Source organism: Corythoichthys intestinalis, chromosome 20 (genome assembly GCF_030265065.1).
Source record: "Corythoichthys intestinalis isolate RoL2023-P3 chromosome 20, ASM3026506v1, whole genome shotgun sequence".
NCBI classification, from domain to species: Eukaryota; Metazoa; Chordata; class Actinopteri; order Syngnathiformes; family Syngnathidae; genus Corythoichthys; species Corythoichthys intestinalis.
In genome coordinates this window covers 32,598,091-32,617,162 of record NC_080414.1, presented here as the reverse complement: position 1 = coordinate 32,617,162, position 19,072 = coordinate 32,598,091, and the positions used below count along the sequence as shown (strand labels likewise).

Below are 19,072 nucleotides of genomic sequence, written 5' to 3'. Positions count from 1 at the left end.
TTGATGCCCAAATCGATATTTTTCTACCTGCTGTTTTCGCCCTCTCTGCCTGACATCTGCTACCCTGATATCTACAACTATCTTGTCCACACATAATCAGCCTATTCTCACGAAAGTTTGAAAAACTTTAAGAGCAGCACTCTAAGCAACATTACCCCGTGTGACCCTTTACTTCCAATTTTCTAAAATGGCGACAATCAATTAAAAAAAAAGTTGACTGCGATGGCCGACGCTTCAAGGATAGGTGGATATTGGACTATTTCTTCAATAAAGCACGCAACAACTGTGTCTACCTCATTTGCAAAGAGACAGTCGCTGTTTTCAAAGAGTTCGATGTGACGAGATATAACCGAACAAGACACGCTGACATGTACGACAACATTACAGGGAAGATACGCAGCGAGAAATTATAGCAACTTGAAGCTAGTTTAATTTCACAGCAGCAGTATTTCGCAAGAGCCCGAGTGTCGAAAGAGAACGCCACAAAGACGAGACTGTTGAAATTATGAATTAAAAAAAATAATAAGCAAATGTGACACACAGAAGGGCTTGCTAAAATTTGTTTAAATATATTGTTCTACGTAAATCAGCCAAGGTAGCCCCCCGCATTTTTACCACACCAAATCTGGCCCCCTTTGCAAAAGGTTTGGACACCCCTGTTTAACTGATGATCCGTAGACGAGGCCAGCTTCTTTCACTTGGTACCAGCTAAATATTATTCAAAATGTAATGATGGTGGAAGAAATAAGCATCTTGAATATGGAACTGTATTTTGTCGGCGATTAGCCTCGCAATGATCTTAATTGTGGTTGTCAGCCCAAAACCCTCTAAATATATATTAAATGCATCTTAACAGATATAAAATGACTACTACATAGTCTGTGGAGCCCAGTTTTCTTGTCGAATTGCAGCAGTCCAACTCGCTCTCCTCTCCGGGTCTCTCGGAATATGGTAGAACTTCAAGTCTCTCCGTCTATCTTCTCTGTTATTGCAACCAACCGCCACACACGCCTTCACCATTTTGATTATTAATGTTAACGAGCAGAAAAACACACCATAATAGGAGGAATTTACGTAGCGGTAATGCTAAAATCCGACGAGTAGACGGACAACATGGCGCGGAGGCATGGTTGTGACATCATGTGAGTAGGGTCTATTGCCAAGAGTAGCATGACAATTTCACCAATGAGAAGTCGCAACAATAACCACATGACTCCATTGCACCAATTAGCTTGCCGTTCAATTCTCACTCAAGCCGGTTCAATCACGCGTCTTTCAAGCACCGTATCAAATGAAGTATTTGACATAGAGCGCTGCCCTTAACATGAATCGAAAGCGCGGATTCAAAACTCTCTCCCAGTTTTTATTTGGCACCGATTGCCCACGGAAACCGGAGATATGATCCTTTTAATTTCATAATAGTAACTATAAAGGAACTGCTGTATGCACTATCCAAACTAGGAACTATTTTCTCCACTACAGGGCAGGGCACTCCTGCTCTTTGGACAAGTAATGCTTCATTATATTTTTTTTCTCGAATGTTTTTAATTTCTTTGGCCTAATGTGGTCATGTAATGGGTTATTGTACAGTATCGTTATAACAGTTCATATAGATAATTTTGTGCTGAGAGACAAAAAATACCATTGTGTAAAAAAAAATTTTTTTTTAATACTCAAAATGACTTATTGAGTATTATTTTTACTGGATACTTTTTTTACTTGTACTTGAGTACATATTTTGGATGACTACTTTTACTCGAGTAATATTATTTTGAAGTACGCTACTCTTACGTGAGTAAAATTTATGGCTACTCAATCCACCTCTGGAAATAAGTTTACTGAGGGTTAAGTTTTCTATTATTGTGGTTGAATTAAAATAATTTGAAATCTAGAAGTTTTTATATATGGCGGAAAAACACTCAGGTGACTTGAAGTTCTGCTCTGAGACCTTCAATTTGGCCAAATTTCAAAATTTTCCTATATGCATGTGTCATTATTGTAAAGCTTAAAATCTCAATTTTCTGGGGTAAAAACTTTTTGAACAGGAGGGCATTTTAAAAAAGTGTAATCCCCTAAACCCTAACTGGAGGTGAGAGCATAATTAAAGACACCATGATCTTTAACGAAATATTATCGCGTACTTGTTTCAATCAAAAAACTTAGTGTCGCATGTATCACCGAGTGTCAAGACACAGCTGTGAATGGGCACAGCTGGACTTTTTGGGGATTCTGTGGGTGAAACATGGTAATATAACAAGGGTCCTGTCATGATTGTTTGTATTCTCAGTTCATTTTCCTGTATTCAGCACCTGATTGAGCCAGCTGGGCGGGGTAACGTGACACACCTGTGCTGCATTAGGAAGGCTCAATATTTAAGGAAGCCTGTCACCATCTGCAAGTGTCGGATTATTGCTTGCTACTTGCCTTGCTTACCGCCTGTGTGTTCATCGTCAGCCTTCGAGTTTCCCGACGTTCTACGGTCGTATTTTGGTTTGGTCATCTTTACGTTAGAGCTCTTTTGGGCTTTGTAGTTAGATTCTTGTACTCTTTTATATTCATGCATTCTAGCGTGCTCTCTTAGTTGTACTTGTTAAACTCGCGTTTGTTAGCGTGCTCTCTTAGTTGTACTAGTTAAACTCGCGTTTGTTAGCGTGCTCTCTTAGTTGTTCTTGTTAAACTCGCGTTTGTTAGCGTGCTCCCTTTGTTGTACTTATTAAATAGGAAAAAGGAAAGCTCAGGCCTGATCCTGCTAAGATCCAGGTGGTGGCAGAGTGGCCGACTCCCACGTCACGTAAGCATTTACAAAGGTTTCTCGGGTTCGCCAACTTTTACAGACGTTTTATTCGCGATTACAGTATGAGAGCCGAGCCACTCACTAGATTGACTTCTAACAAACGGCCCTTTGCATGGTCTCCGACGGCAGAGGCTGCATTTTTAGGCTTAAAATGGGCATTTACAAGTTCGCCTGTCCTAGTCCACGCTGATTCTGCTCTTCCTTTTGTGGTCGAGGTTGACGCATCGAGTTCCGGAGTGGGGGCCATCCTGTCCCAGAGGTCTACGGTCGACCAGAGACTGCACCCGTGCACATACTACTCCCGCCGCCTCAGCCCAGCGGAAGCGAATTATGATGTCGGCAACCGGGAGCTGCTCGCTATCGTGCAGGCATTGCAAGAATGGAGGCACTGGTTGGAGGGAACTGAAGAGCCGTTCCAGATTCTCACTGACCACAAAAACTTAGAGTACCTTCGAGCTGCCAAGCGCCTCAACTCCCGTCAGGCCCGTTGGGCGTTGTTCCTGACCCGCTTTAATTTTGTGATCACTTACCGTCCAGGGTCGAAGAACGGGAAGCCCGACGCCCTGTCGAGACTCTATGAACCATTGGAGGAGGGACCTTCGGAGGAGCCGGTGGTACCAGACAACCTGATTGTTGGTGCACTGCGGTGGGAGGTCGAACGTCTTGTGGAGGAGGCTTTGCGGGGTGTAAGGGTGCCGGGAGGCTGCCCCGCTGGCAAGTTGTTTGTCCCAGATGCACAGCGCGCAGGAGTGCTAAAGTAGGGCCACGCTTCAAAGTTTGCCTGCTACCCAGGCGTGTCCCGCACGTTCTTTCTAGTTTCACATAGGTTTTGGTGGCCGGGCATGCGCAAGGACGTCACGGACTATGTCTCTGCTTGCAACGTCTGCGCTCGAGGCAAGGCAGTTCATCGTCCACCTGCGGGATTGCTGCACCCACTGCCTGTTCCGTCTCGCCCCTGGTCCCATGTTGCGCTGGACTTCATCACTGGTCTCCCACGATCCAGGGGCCATTCTGTCATCTTGACTGTGGTGGATCGGTTCTCCAAGATGGCGCACTTTGTCGCGCTCCCCAAATTGCCCTCAGCTCTAGAGACTGCTGACCTGTTAGTGACTCATGTATTTCGGACTCACGGCATTCCAAGTGACCTTGTGTCAGATAGAGGGCCACAATTCATCTCACGGGTTTGGGGGGCATTCTGCAAGGCCTTGGGGGCCACATCCAGCCGGTCTTCTGGTTACCACCCGCAGTCAAATGGGCAGACGGAACGCGTCAATCAAGAACTGGAGGCGGCCCTTCGCTGTGTGTGCCAACTGCATCCGGCCTCCTGGTCATCACACCTACCTTGGGTGGAGTATGCCCACAACACCCTGGTTTGCTCGGCAACTGGGAGGTCACCATTCATGACCGCATACGGGTTCCAGCCTCCGTTGTTCCCGTCGCAGGAAGCCGAGGTGGTTGTGCCGTCTGTCCATGTCTACTTGCGGAGGGCCCATAAAGTCTGGAGGGACGCAAGGGAAGCACTGGTCCGCACAGCAGCCCGCAACCGTCAGATTGCTGACCACCGCCGAAGGCCTGCTCCGGTCTATCGTCCGGGCCAGATGGTCTGGCTATCAGCGCGGGATTTACACCTTGCTGGAACTTCTAGGAAGCTGAGCCCTAGATACGTCGGTCCGTTCGCTGTGGACGCTGTGGTGAATCCGGTCTCTGTCAGACTGAAACTTCCATGCTCCATGAAGATCCACCCTGTTTTCCATGTCTCCCTGCTGAAACCGGTCTCCACCTGTCCCTTGAACCCTCCGCCAGTGCCTCCTCCTGCTCCTCGTGTTGTCGACGGTGGGCCGGTGTATATGGTGCGTACAATTCTTGATTCTAGGAGGCGGGGTAGAGGGGTGCAGTACCTGGTCGATTGGGAAGGTTATGGCCCAGAGGAACGCCAATGGGTCCCCCGCTCCTGGATCCTCGATCCGTCACTGCTGCGGGATTTCCACTCCCTTCACCCCACGAAACCAGGTGGTCCGCCAGGGGGCGTCCGTTGAGGGGGGGGTTCTGTCATGATTGTTTGTATTCTCAGTTCATTTTCCTGTATTCAGCACCTGATTGAGCCAGCTGGGCGGGGTAACGTGACACACCTGTGCTGCATTAGGAAGGCTCAATATTTAAGGAAGCCTGTCACCATCTGCAAGTGTCGGATTATTGCTTGCTACTTGCCTTGCTTACCGCCTGTGTGTTCATCGTCAGCCTTCGAGTTTCCCGACGTTCTACGGTCGTATTTTGGTTTGGTCATCTTTACGTTAGTGCTCTTTTGGGCTTTGTAGTTAGATTCTTGTACTCTTTTATATTCATGCATTCTAGCGTGCTCTCTTAGTTGTACTTGTTAAACTCGCGTTTGTTAGCGTGCTCTCTTAGTTGTTCTTGTTAAACTCGCGTTTGTTAGCGTGCTCCCTTTGTTGTACTTGTTAAACTCGCGTTTGTTAGCGTGCTCCCTTTGTTGTACTTATTAAATACAAACATTTACCCTACTGATCTCCTGGTCTGTGTTTTGGATCCACATTAACGGCTTGCCGTTCATAACAGGTCCCAATGCAGAAATCGCAAACATCAAGAAGTGTTCGAGATTTTTTAAACATTAAAAAAAAAAATTTTTGTTTGGATCAATTATTTATCATCTAAAATATCTAAGAAAATGCGACAATAAAAAAAAAAAAAAAAAAAAATACAGTTAAGCGATAGCTATGAGGTGACTTATTTACTTGTTCATTGTGACATAATTTCTTTAAAAGTTGTAAAATATGCGAGTAATTTTTAAAATCGTTTCTTAGCTAAATATTAGACATCAATTAATGATTTTAAGCTAAAAATGAGACATTTCGAATAATATATATAATTTATTACCTTCTTTTTGTGGCTGGGTTGAAACAAAAGTGGTTACACAGTGTCTGTAAACGGGGGTCTCCAGCGTATAACGGACGAATTAAAAATATTTCGGGGCTTAATGCGCCATGAAACTGCTACGGCAGCATATGCACATATTGTTCTATCAAACACAACAGTTCTTTTGGCTTAAAATACAACACTTTATTTTAAAGAGGGGTGCAACAGCAGAAACTGCTTTTTCAGCCTTGTCTGTGTTTTCCGCCATAAACATATATTATTGTTCATGTATAATAGTTTATTAGTCAGCCTAGCTGTTTCTTTTGTCTGTAAATAAAGCAGGACCTCTAAATATGGGCATATTTGAAAGCATTCATAGCATCATGGTTGAAAATGAAGCAAAATATAACATTGATTCAGCATTGTTTCAATATTATTCATAATCGAAATGACGATTAGCTATTGTAAGGATTTCAACGTTGGAACAACATTAATCAAGGGTGCAAAAGTGATCACAAATCAACGTCTGGTGTCAACGTTGACTTAACGATATAAGATTGACTGCAGAATGTGGATTTAACATCTTTTCAATGTCGGTCTGCTATTGGAATGCAAACAACAGCTAATCTACACAAAATGTTTTTAAATTAACTGCTTGTAAATATAGCAATTACATACTAACTTATAACCAAAAGTCATAAAAACAGTGACACAAAATGGCGTACCGCACGCATGCTATTTTTAGACCGTGACGTTGCATCGTAAAGCGGAAGTAGAGTAGAAGTGGGACATTATAGACCCGCCCTCGCATAGAAGCAATGGAAAATCAGCTACTTTTCTCCGCTAATCTTTCAAAAACGAACATGCTGATCACACATTGCTTTTTTGGAACTTGTAGAAATGACTCTAGACATTACGACATATGAAGGATGTTTTCTTCATACGTTTCCCGAAACTAAAAACTCGGAGGAGAAGATGTGAAGACTGAATCAACTTGCGCGGACTTTTGACGCCAGCTCGGCAGTAAACATTTATGCAATAAACATTTTGTTGGGTTGGCATTGTCTTTCAGAGGACAAAGAGGTAAGCCATTTTGATATTTTTAACTTATATTTTGGCGTGACGTGGCGGGTGCTGCTTCTGTCTGACAATGAATGACCTGAAAAGATTTAAAATGGTATCTGACTGCCACTGTTAGATTTTCTGTTGTAAAAAAAACATCTTTCGTAAGGAGGAAGTGTAAATAAGTTATAGAATTAAGATTTGTTAAAATGGAAACAATTAAGAGAGTTCGTTGGCTGTCACTGAGTAGCATTGCGATCGCTACACCAAACTAATTAAATTACCTCCAAGAACGGTCAGAGAAGTAGGACAACCAGAGGATATAATATGTAAGAAAGACAGGGCTTGTGGTAAAGGATAGCTTGTTGAAACAGGAGAATGTCATTGTCAGTCGCGTCGATAAAAAAGCTAAGGCTATGCTTAGGTCGGCTGTTTTTTTTTCGTCTTTTTCAGCCTTCGACACTCAAGCCATTTCTTTAACTCAGTGCTTCTCAATTATTTTCTGTTATGCCCCCCCAGAAAGACATAAATGTTCTGCGCCCCCCCGAAACTCTCTGCCGTAAATACACTAGTATCATTTGTATACAAAATACTCCTCTGCATAACATTGTGTTCTTTTTAATATTTAAGAAAAAAGTAATAAAGATCAACTTACAATAAAGTTAAAAAAAAAAAAAAAAAACTCATCCATACTGTAAAAATACACTCAAGGTTTTTTCACTGTTTGATACTGAAAAATACAATTTAATAAAAGTCAATAATGATAAACTCAAATAAATTAGCAACGTTAACTCACAAGGACAATATGCCAAACAATTAGACCGAAAAAACAAAAAATAATAGAACAAAAACTACAGTGTCATTGGACAAGGTTAGGGTTGCTGCTGGCAGTATCAGCTCCTTTCCTATGTTGTGGAGTTAGTTGATTTTATGACAGTGCTCGCTGGTTTACTGATGTAATACTGACAAAGTGGGAGGATTTTTGGCAATTTTCGGCACGTTTTTGCTGAAAAAAATCATTCCTGCTGGCCGCTGCGAACATTTTTATACAGAGTAAACAGACAGGTCTTTCCTCGTCTCCCACTGTAATAAAATTCAAAGCCAAATGCTACATACGCTACGTCATATTTCCTCGTCTTAGCTTTTCATATCTCCACTGCTCTTTGCTGTGTGCTCTTGTTTGGTTCAAAAATATTGCGCACACGCTGAAAATGAGAGCGGCACTGCCACCCACTGAGTGGATGTGCAATTACATTTTATTCTAGTACGGCAAAAAAGTATGTTCCCCAAGGTCACATGCGCCACCCCCAGCATCGCTTTGTGCCCCCCTGGGGGGGCCCGCCACACTATTTGAGAAGTACTGCTTTAACTGAACATTTTTATGTTCTCCGACATCTTTGCCAGTGAATTTGGCACCAGGGACATCATTTTCGGAGAGAATTGGTAGGTTTAGCTCTGTAAACATCTCCTTCGTACACGATTTCCATTCATTTCCTATTAGGGACAAACGGTGGCTTGTCCCTACTGAGCAACAGTAGCTAATGTCATGAATATTAATGAGCGGAAGTGACGTGTTGCTTGCGGTACGCCATTATGAAACGTTCACAAAATACTAGCGGATGCATGGCGTCCACTTCATTGGACACATGGTTAAAAATAAATTTCTATATATTCCACTCAAATATTTATATTTCAAACAGATATCTTTCCCTATATGTTACTGCATATCATTTTTTCTTTTTATCACTGCAACTCTTCGGACATAGAAGTACTGACAGGATATGCCAGTTGTAGTCGATAAAGGCGGCAGGTTGTCGGCTATCTTATGGAGGTAGATTTGTGTCTTTATTATTCAATCAAAAGTTGCTTCAATCAAGAAAAAAGTCGCTTCAATAAAAAAAAAGTCCCTTCAATCAAAAAAACGACGAGTGGTGGCCATGTTTCTTGCTTCATCATGCTTTTAAGGCTTACGCCATTGGCGTAGTCACTTGTCACTCAAACATGTTTTACCAATAGCGCAAAGTGTACATTTTTCCTCTTCAATCAAAAAAAGGTAGCTCAAAACTTTGTGCACTTGGGAAAAAAACAACACTTAAAAAAATTTTCAAATAAAAATATTTTGAAAAAAGAAAAAAAAAAATAGGGGTATTCAATTTTAATTTTCAAATGATTATTTTTCTTTGAATTCTTTTATTTATTTTTTGATTGAAGCAACTTTTTTGGAGGATTGAATGATTTAGACACAAATGTCCTACCCATAATATGGCCGAAACACAAAAAGGATTGTTCCAATGAAAGAAAACATTTCAATGAAAAATTAAGTGTGCAAATGCAAATTTTGGGGTCTCAAATATCTCTTTGCATTCAAAAAGTTTGTTCCTTTTTTGATTGATTTTTCTTTTGAAAATGTTTTTTTTTGTTTGTTTGAAGCAACTTATTTTTGGATTGAATAATTAAAGACACAAATGTTGTAGCCAAAATGTGGCCCAAATGCAAAACAACAGTAATTCAATCAAAAAAGTTGTTTCAATTAAAAAAAAAAACTTGACTTAAAAAAAAAAAAAAAATCAGAGAAAGTTTTAAAATGCATTGTTTTGAGTTTCAAATTTATTCTTGCATTCAAACATATCTTTTTGATTGAAGTGACTTTTTTTGGATTGAATATATACAGTATATTTTGATTTTAGCAATTTTTTTGATTGGAAAGTAAATCCACATATTTACCTCCATACTAAATGCCCTCTTAGTAGTGTCAGTACAGAGCTACTTCTGTAAAACCCCCTTCGATCCTTATCCACAGCCTTTTCATAGCCGTCTGGATTACTGCCTGCTCTCCTGGTGCGTTTGACTGTCTTCAAGATCAGGAAACTGTCAGAATGGTGTACTGTACTTCACACACTAAGCCCCCCCACTTAAAAAAAAAAATATATATATATATATATATGCACTCTACTAATAAAATTACCCACTGCATATTACCACATACCAATACAACAATTACCATTAGACAAAACACAAATGGTAGAGGGTCGCTTCAAGTCAACTGTTACTTGCCTTAAATTTTGACCAAACGTCTTTTTTACCTTTCGGCTTTTAGGTGGTGCACCTAAAAGGGCTTCAGTTGACTCTTTCGCAGCCGTCCGCCCCCCCGCCAAGCCGCGGAAACAGTGCCAGCCAAACGAAATGCTGTTCCGCTGGCACCGCTCCCGCTAGCCACCCGGTGGTTGCCTGGCACGGCCAGACTGTTCTCTCCGTATTTTTCAAACACTGAGAGAATAGTCTGGGACCCAGCCCATTAACGGCCTCTCGAGCAAGTACAAATCAATCGTCAAATCAGAGTCGTTAGTTTGCGTGACGTGTTCTTAACGAGCAACGTCACTCTTCCGCGTCGGAAGTCGTCTCCGCAACAACACAGATGGCGAACAGGAGAGCCGAGAATATGTTGCAGTCCACGGTAAAATCCGTTTTAAATTACTAAAAACACATCGACACAAGTCATTGGCAACAGTCTGTCTCGCGCTAGCCATGTTGAATAAACTCCGCTCTCCTCGTATGTTTACTTCCGCGCGCAAGTCCCTTGTCGCGTTTCTAACGTCACATCCACCCTGGAAATTTTATCCGCTTAATGGTGGCCAGACTCAATAGCTGGAACAGCGGTGAATCTGGAGTACCAGGCTAACCCGGTGGGGTCCAATATTCCGCGCGTTCACTCCTGTGTTAACCCTTTGTAATGGCTCCATGTTCCAAAAGTTTGAAGAAGGCTTACCGAAAACAGGTTGACAATTTATTTGTCGACAATGGTCAAAAAACAAGGCAAAAACAGACAACGGACAGGCAGTGTTGGATCCAAGGTCCGCAAAACAACGGACACATTGTAATGTTCCCGAGAATCGACAGTTTGTTATCTCAGTGTCCTGAGTCTTTTTGAAAGCTGCGGTGGAGTGGGCCAGGCCAAAGGTGTAGCTGGGTGTTGTCTCGGGATCATCCTTCTGTGGCAGATTTTGGGCGGTTAGGTTCGTGCGTCATCCTTCGTGGCTGGGACGTGGTTGCCACAGCGACCGACGCAAGTCTTGACGTCCACGGCGCCCTCGCTATCAACTTGTTATCTTGGTTGGGCGATGGTGCTCTCCAATGCCACTTGTTTTGGGGCTGAGCACCCTGCTATTTGTCCTGGAGTGCCCAGGAGAACTGATTGCAAGAGTTGGTGCGTCAATCTTGCTCATGACGCGTTGGGCCTCTGTGATAAGATGGCGTTGTGTATCCTCTATTCTGCTTCTTTTCATTAAACTATGGTGTAAGTGCTATTTATTTTATATTAGGTGTGTCAGATTAATATAAACAGTCCTACAGTAAATATGAGAAATGATACTATTCCCTGATTGATTATATTACGTGTTTCAGAGTAATACAAACTGTTACAGTGGGGAGAACAAGTATTTGATGCACTGCAGTATATCAAATACTTGTTCTCCCCACTGTATATGGTGTGTTCGAGAAAGGTAACTATTCCCTTATGTGACTAGAATGAACACTACATGCCTGGTTTGTCAGCGTGGAAAGATGGACTGTAATACAACCGTTTCTGTGAGGAGGGCGACCCATAGTGGCCAACATTATCACCTACATCCCTACATAATCGGAGGCAATATGATGCACTCATTTGAGAGTACTTGTTTTGGATACCCAAATCTGCATCAAACAAGTTGGAAGGAAATGACAGAAATAATTTTGAGGTAAAATGCTCTGAGATGAAAAGGTTCATTCAAGTATGTCTTTTTACATGAAAGATCAAAACCTGGAAAATTTTCAATATTAGGCACAATGATATATTACAGATTTCTGCAGAGTGCTTTCAAATGCAACAAAAACACTAAAAAAAATTTAAGAACTAAATTCTGATTTCCTCTCCCAATTTATGTCCACACAATAACATGTTCTGGATTTTAAGGTACAAAGAAGGCCAAAAACAATCTGTGTAAATAACGCTGAAATTTTATTTGATCAAATACATAACTATATACAATATGTACATGAAAACATTCACACATGTATCAAAAAACAACAAAAACGGACGCCGAGCCACTTTAATGGAATCCTCGAAGCGATCGAAACGATAAAACACAACAATTCTGTTTTCAATCTTTTCTTGCTCAATTTCAGAGATGTAAGTCACTTGCTATACATACGTTGTTGTTGTTGTTTTTTTTAAAGAATTGTGGACTATTTGTGTCAGTCTAAATTGGGTTAAAGTCACTGCACAAATGTCTCCAACATACACCCTTAAGTCTACAATAAATAAATGGCAAAACAATGCCTTGAAGTCAAGTCACTCATTTATCAAGGTTCCACTTTTTGAACTTTTTTTAAACCAAGAAGCCACAGAATTGGATAGAAGTTTCCCTGACTTCCTTTGGCTCTTGCAGAGATTTGCTGTGATGGCTTTTGGAATTCCGATCGGCTCTTTGAGTGTCCCCGTCAGGTGGAGGGTGTGCTCCTTGTTTAGCTTCCGGATATGCTCGATCCAGTCCAGCTCGGTTTGAACAATTGACGCCTATTGTGAAAGAAGAAAGTTGAAGGTTATTAGGCCATTTGGAATTTAAACACTGATGAGAATTTTCATTCATCCATAGACTCCACCATTAGTTGACCAGACAACTCCCACAGACATTGTGCCACGCCTTCCCGTAGGGGGCCGGCTCAGGCAGAACGTTGAGTTGGCATTCACTGTGATAAATCCGGCGTTAGAGTGTGTTTGAGTTTAGGTGGAGATTGGACTAAGGCAGACGTGTCCAAAGTCCGGCCCGGGGGCCAAATGCGGCCCATGGTCAAATTTCATCCGGCCCCCAGCCTCTGTCATAAAATCAATAACATCTGGCTCGCACACACCCTTTATTGCCAAATGTATCACATTTGATACACCTAAAATTTCATGATTTTCAGACTAATTTAGAATTTTGATATTTCTTTTTGGAAAAAAAAAAAAAAAAATGATGGATGCAAGTCAACACATGCATCTGCAGGTTCCATGCGAAAAAAACATGATTTAGCATGGGTTATAGATATTAGAGCGCTTATTACACATATTCATTTTGACTTTTCTTTTCACAAATTTGAAAAAAAGGTTTAATTAGGACCTTATTTTTCAAATTTTGGGATTCTCTGATAATTGCTTCATGTTACAGGTATTTAAGGGGTAAGCAACATTACTCCGTGTGACCCTCTACTTCCAAATTTCTAAAATGGCGACAATCAACAAAAAAAAGTTGACTGTGACGGCCGACGCTTCAAGGATAGGTGGAAATTGGACTATTTCTTCACTAAAATACGCAACAACTGTGTCTTGCCTCATTTGCAAAGAGACAGTCGCTGTTTTTAAAGATGTCAATGTGAGGCGATATTACCAAACAAGACACGCTGACATGTCGACAAGATTAAAGGGAGAAATTGAAGCAACTTGAAGCTAGTTTAATTTTACAGCAGTAGCATTTCGCTAGCCTGGTACTCTAGACTCACCGCTGATCCAGCTATTGAGTCTGGCCACCATTAAACGGATAAAATTTCCTGGGCGGAGCAAGCCACAGCAAACGGACAGCGGAGTGGACCAATCAGCGACAGGCGGGACGAGGGACTTGCGCGCGGAAGTAAACATACGAGGAGAGCGGATTTATTCAACATGGCTAGTGCGAGACAGACTGTTGGTTTTAGCGACTCATTGTCTTTTTGGTCATTTAAAATTGATTTTACCGTGGATTGGAACATATTCTCAGCGCTCCTGTTCGCCATCTGTGTTGTTGCGGAGATGACTTCCGACTCGGAAGAGTGACGTTGCTCGTTAAGAACACGTCACGCAAATAAACAAATCTGATATGTCGATTGATTTTGTACTTGCTCGAGAGGCCGTTAATGGGCTGGGTCCCAGACAATCCTCTCAGTGTCTGAAAAACATAGGGAGAACAGTCTGGCCGTGCCAGGCAAGTATTTCGCAAGAGCCCAAGAGTCGACAGAGAACGCCGCAAAGGCTAGTTGCGAGATTGTTGAAATTATTCATTAAAAAAAAATAATAAAAAAGGAAATGTGACACACTGAATGGCTTGCTAAATTTTGCTTAAATATATTGTTCTACATAAAGGATGTCAGCCAAGGTCGGCCCCCCATATTTTTACCCCGTCAAATCTGGCCCCCTTTGCAAAAAGTTTGGACACCCCTGGACTAAGGGTTTACTACATACAAGCAGGCAGGAGTGTCTCAAGAGTGATTTGGTCGAGGATTCAAGGTATTTATTATATTGAATAGCACCACGCATGCACATTGAAACGTTGTGGGAAAAAAAAAAAAAAATCAATGGATTAAATCAGTCTAACTTTGGCTTGAAATATTTACGTAAAATGAATGATAACTGCCCGTTGCTTTTAACCAAAAATCTAGACTGTTTTCTTTTCATATCTATAGAAATTGTGCGATTTAAATATTTATTTACATGAATTTTCAACCTATAAAGCTCTTTGTTTCGTGACGGCCGCCATGTTGGATTTTGTACACAATAGCGGAATTCACCCTAAATAAGTTGTGATTGTATATAAAAAAATGCAAATTTTGCTTTTGTTGAGTAAAATTAAGAAGCGTCTGTATGCTTTCCTCAAGTATTAAGTTTCTAATGTGAAAATTGAGTAATTAGCAGTTGAAAACTTTTAAGTTGATATTTTGGGCAAAAACTATTGCTAGTGATCCTGAAAATATAGGTGATTATCTCTGCAGTTGGTGATTTTTGTGCATCTAGCATGAATTTGAAAATTTTATAGCCATTTTAAGTTTTGTTATACTTGTATAAAAAAATAATTAATCAGGATTTTATTAGGGAACGACTGAATGTTTTGATGTCTCTGCTCATGGAAACTCATAAATGCCTAAGGGAAGTGCCTGTTTCGGTTTTAGGTCGTTGGCGGCTTTGGTTTTGAAACTATTTGAATTTTAAGTTTTTGAAAATAGGCCCCCTACGGCTCTGCCCCGTGCCCCGTCAACTGATAGTGAAGTCTATGGCTCAGCATCATGTCAAAGTGGCTTACAAAATCCTGTTAGTAATATGTGTAGAAATCTCACTTTGTTTTGAGGAAAAGAGGAAAGAACGTTTTACCTTAAGAACAATTCTTTTGTGCGACATCAAGGTGCGGCCCACCCTAAGGACAAACTTGCCAGGGTCTCCCCGTAGGTGTTCTGTCAGCGTTACATCAGCTAGCTAAAGAAGAAATGAAATGATCATGCTTATTGACAATATTGCATAGGTAAAAAAGTAAGTAAAGGATGACTCACGTTTATTTTTCTCTTGTAAATGTATTTCTTCATGCCTTTGTCATCCTTGGCCACCTTGCAGACCACCAAGGAATTTTTCAGGAGAAAGAGGTGTATATTCTTCCCCCTGCAAAATGGCAATTTTGAATCCCACATTTTGAACGACTCCTGTCGGAGCAGCTCACCTTGGGATTCAACGCCCTCATCAAAACCTGACGGAGGAGAGAATAGGTCATGTAAGCAAACTATGCCTCAAAAGCAAGTGCATGTTCAGCCATCTTGCCTATGTTAACGTACCTTCCAGAACGGAGAAATGAATGGCATCGTTGGCTCTCTTCAGAATGCTGAGAGTCACCTCCAGGGCTTCCTTGAGTACTCCTTTCCCATCTTCACAGCACTCAAGGAGCTTCTAAAATAAGCAAAAATACACTTAAAAATACATTAAGACATTGTTCCCACAGAACATAGAGATTATATACCTGTGAATATTGTTGTATGCTCTGTTTGTATGTGTGTGCTAAAGCAATTATCTGAAGGATTATAAAAACCATAAAATCTTTGCACATTGCGTTAAGTTTGGGGACTTTCATGAGACAAAATTATGTGATTTACTTGAACGAACGAAACATTGTTGAATCATATTGTTTGTTTGATGAATTTTTAATGTTGATATTTTTTAATTATGAGCGTGTGATTAATGTATCTTCTGCATTTTATGTTGGTTTTCTGAACAACAAACTTGAATATTTTGGGCTTACCTTTAACAGGAGTGGATATTTTGTCATTCTCTGGATTGGCTTAAGCAGGAAAGATTGTAACGAGAATGCTAGTCCGTGTTTCCACTGAATTTTCTGTTGAACCCATGGAAAGAAAGAGAAAAAAATGTAAGACTATGAAGCATTATAATCTGTAATTTCACGTTGATAACCTTGACATTTAACTTACATTAAAATAGTTGACAGTATGCTCCATGATGAGCCGAGTGGACTTGTCACTGTTCTTGCCGTAGTCCACATATAACTGGAACTTCTCAGCCTATTAAAGAAAACCAACAACACGCTCAGAATTCTTTACGGGTCATTATTCAGTATGATTTTGATTACAGTAGTGGCAAGGGGATAAATACCCATTTGACAAAGCAACGTCCGACATCTTCAGGGACGCTTTCATGTTTTTCCAGTTCCTTGAGGAAGATCCTGAAGACAGAACACGGAAAAAAATTAATACATTCCAAAAAGTGAGTGATGGTGGTATGTTTTAAATATGAGAAATGACCAGGAGTACCCTATTTATTTTGTCCACTCGGTGTGAAAATGTCAGTCATTTTTGAGAAAAGTCGCTGCTTATACTTACTTATGATGGAATTCATACAGCTCCATCAAGTTCCCGAAGATGACGTCCTCCATATTGTTGAGTCCCGCAGGGATCTCCTCCTCTTGGGTTAACATCTCCCTCATGTAAGTCTGCAAGTTCCAACACAAAGATTTGAGTAAAGTTTGTCTTACAAGAACTGCACTTACACAGAAAGGAAACTCACGTCAATGCACTCTCGCAGGTCTTGCACGTAAGCCTTTTCCGTTTCAATCAGCTCAGCCAAAATAAACCTAAATGAAAAATAGGCACTTGTTATTATTTTGAAATTATGAATTCGCAAATGGTATAAGAGTCACATACGTTTCCCTGCTTGCAGACTTTGTTGCACCGTCGCTCATCCGGTCCAAATCCGTAAAACTCAGAGGGTGCTCCAATAAGTGCTCTGCAGAAAAGAAGTAAAAATAAACAATGAATGAGAAAACACTGATGGATTGACAAGTAATTCCCAACCGCTGTGCCATGAGATATCATCAAGTGTGTTGCAGAAAATCATTCACTTTCACCTAATAAGTCGGGGAATTCATTTATTTTTATCATGTTTTTTAATTTTTTTTTTATTCATCTATCTACATCCCTGAAGACTACAGCCAAACAACCAAATGTTCGTCCACAAATGGTTAAACCCACCCTGAATGAGATGCAGCATTAAAAAAAAACCTGTTCCGTTGTACGTAGTCCTCGAATTCAGCTCCAAAACTGACCATGTTGCTCGCCATACCTCCCGTCAGTTTCTTTTCCTCAGGAGCCGATCGAGGTACCTCGATGACATGTTTTTGGCCGTTAGTAAAAACCAAAACTTTGTCCACTTGCCGCAACATTAACATGTCGTTGCACTTTGCTGGACACTATGCAGGATGAGCATTTTCATACCCCTTGCATTGTGCACTCTACATGTGGATTATGACGATGAGTTTAATATTAACATATAGGACTTTTCACGTTTCAGCTCCTCAAGTTTGCATTTAGCCGTTACCTGAGATGCGTTTAGCATAACGCGATATCCCAAATATTTACGACTCGACGAACATCCGTCGGTTAAATGTTAAAACTGTCGTAAGGTGGAAATCTTTTTGACATTTTTTTGGCCGTTAGAGGACTTTTCACGTTTCAGCTCCTAAAGTTTGAATTTTAGTCGTTAACTGCGATGCGTTTAGCACAACGCAATATCCCAAATGTTGTTTTCAACTCGACAAGCATCCGTCGGTTAAATGTTAAAATCTTATCTTTTTGAATAATGTTGAAAACGGGCTGCAAGTCCTGATATTTGTTGACAGACAATGTCACGAATAAAACGCTGTAGTCATAAATACTTGATAACAACACGACGCAAAACGAACAAAGTTCAGAACAGCCCACTCAGTCACTAAACTGCATTTTTTTAGACGAATAATGCACGTTTAACTTAGACTAATTCACTTACCGCCCAGCCTTTCGATGGTTGCAAGAATTTGAGACGCAAGTTGTTCCATGGTCGAAGTCTTTTGTCCAGATCGTGTCTTCGGATAAGTCTTGTGCACTTGACTCCACTGCTGCACCTGACGGAATGTCACTGGCAGATTATATTTTGTACTGTGGTGTGACATCAAAGCCCAAAGATCGTTCTTTGTTTCGTCACGCGATCTTTCTTTGGAAAGTCACGTTCTTTGATCACGATTTCGCTTTTAGCGCCATCGGCATAGAATAAGTAGGCTGCCATCTAGTGGAGGGGGTGCAAATTGTTCACTTTTTGTATCTGTGTTACCTGCCTAGGGACTGCGGGTGTAAATTAAGATTTTTTTTGCTACAATCTGGCATATTTACATCTTTGAGATGTTTATTAATGTGCACTGTCCCTATTAAATAAATAAATTTTAAAAATCAATATTTATTTTTTACTTTTTTGAGTTATACTAAAAAAAGACAGGAGGAGGCAGAACCGTCTCTCTTTCTCTCTATCGCTATCTGTCTCTCTCACTTCTCAAATAGTGGGGCGCGCAGAGCGATGCCAGGGGTGGCGCATGTGACCTCGGGGAACATACTTTCTTTTTTTTCTTTTTTCTTTTTTTGCCGTACTAGAGTAACGTGTACTTGCACATCCACTCAGTGGGTGGCAGTGGCGCTCGCATTTTCAGAGTGCGCTCAGTATTTTTTAACTAAGCAAGAGCACACAGAAAAGAGATATGAAGAGCTGTGCCTGTGCGCCGTTTTCCGGCCGGACTCACGCAAAGACCCACTGCCTTCTCCAGTTCTCATGTGTCCGCCCGAGAAGTGCCATTTTCGGCTTGGGATCGTCACGACGACCGCCCTCACCTACGGTTCTCCCTCGGCCGCCGAGATTGCGCTTTTTTTTCGGTCCGTTTGTCTTTTGGCTTTGACTTTTAATGCAGTGGGAGATGAGGAAAGATCACTGTTTACTGCGTCCAAAAATTATTATAGCGGACAGCCGGTGTTGTGCCAAAAAATAGCCGCCCCGCGTGAAATGTCCCCCCTGACGGGAACGCTTATTTATAACGCTTTATTGAGGTGAAAACATCAAATGTTTTCATGGACGCATTACAGTAATGGATTTCCGACTGTAAAATCAGTTTTAAATAAATAAATTACACAAAAAACTTGTGCTGTATTTTAGGAACAAATCGTGGACTGGGCCACATAACCATCTTTGAACAGAAATGTATTAGTCTACAGGTTTTCACGACCATATCA

General features: G+C 41.1%; 1 protein-coding gene across 4 annotated transcripts; it reads right to left on the bottom strand.

Annotated features, from left to right (window-relative positions):
• Window positions 1–11,776: 11,776 nt before the first annotated feature.
• LOC130908909 (triple functional domain protein-like) lies at window positions 11,777–17,911 on the bottom strand. 4 transcript variants are annotated; one of them, XM_057824843.1, is made up of 12 exons: window positions 17,808–17,911; window positions 17,045–17,145; window positions 16,688–16,769; window positions 16,551–16,617; window positions 16,367–16,476; window positions 16,140–16,209; window positions 15,959–16,048; window positions 15,772–15,864; window positions 15,311–15,422; window positions 15,035–15,225; window positions 14,859–14,960; window positions 11,777–12,278 (listed from the first exon to the last, which is right to left on the bottom strand). In XM_057824843.1, the coding sequence occupies exons 3-12, from the start codon at window positions 16,723–16,725 to the stop codon at window positions 12,054–12,056; spliced, it is 1,098 nt and encodes a 365-aa protein (XP_057680826.1). In that variant the 5' UTR covers window positions 16,726–16,769; window positions 17,045–17,145; window positions 17,808–17,911; the 3' UTR covers window positions 11,777–12,053. The 4 variants fall into 4 exon arrangements, 3 of the variants coding, with proteins under 3 accessions (XP_057680826.1, XP_057680824.1, XP_057680825.1); XM_057824841.1 differs by lacking the exon at window positions 17,045–17,145; XM_057824842.1 differs by lacking the exon at window positions 17,045–17,145 and having other exon boundaries at window positions 15,311–15,419.
• Between the last annotated feature and the right edge of the window lie 1,161 nt (window positions 17,912–19,072).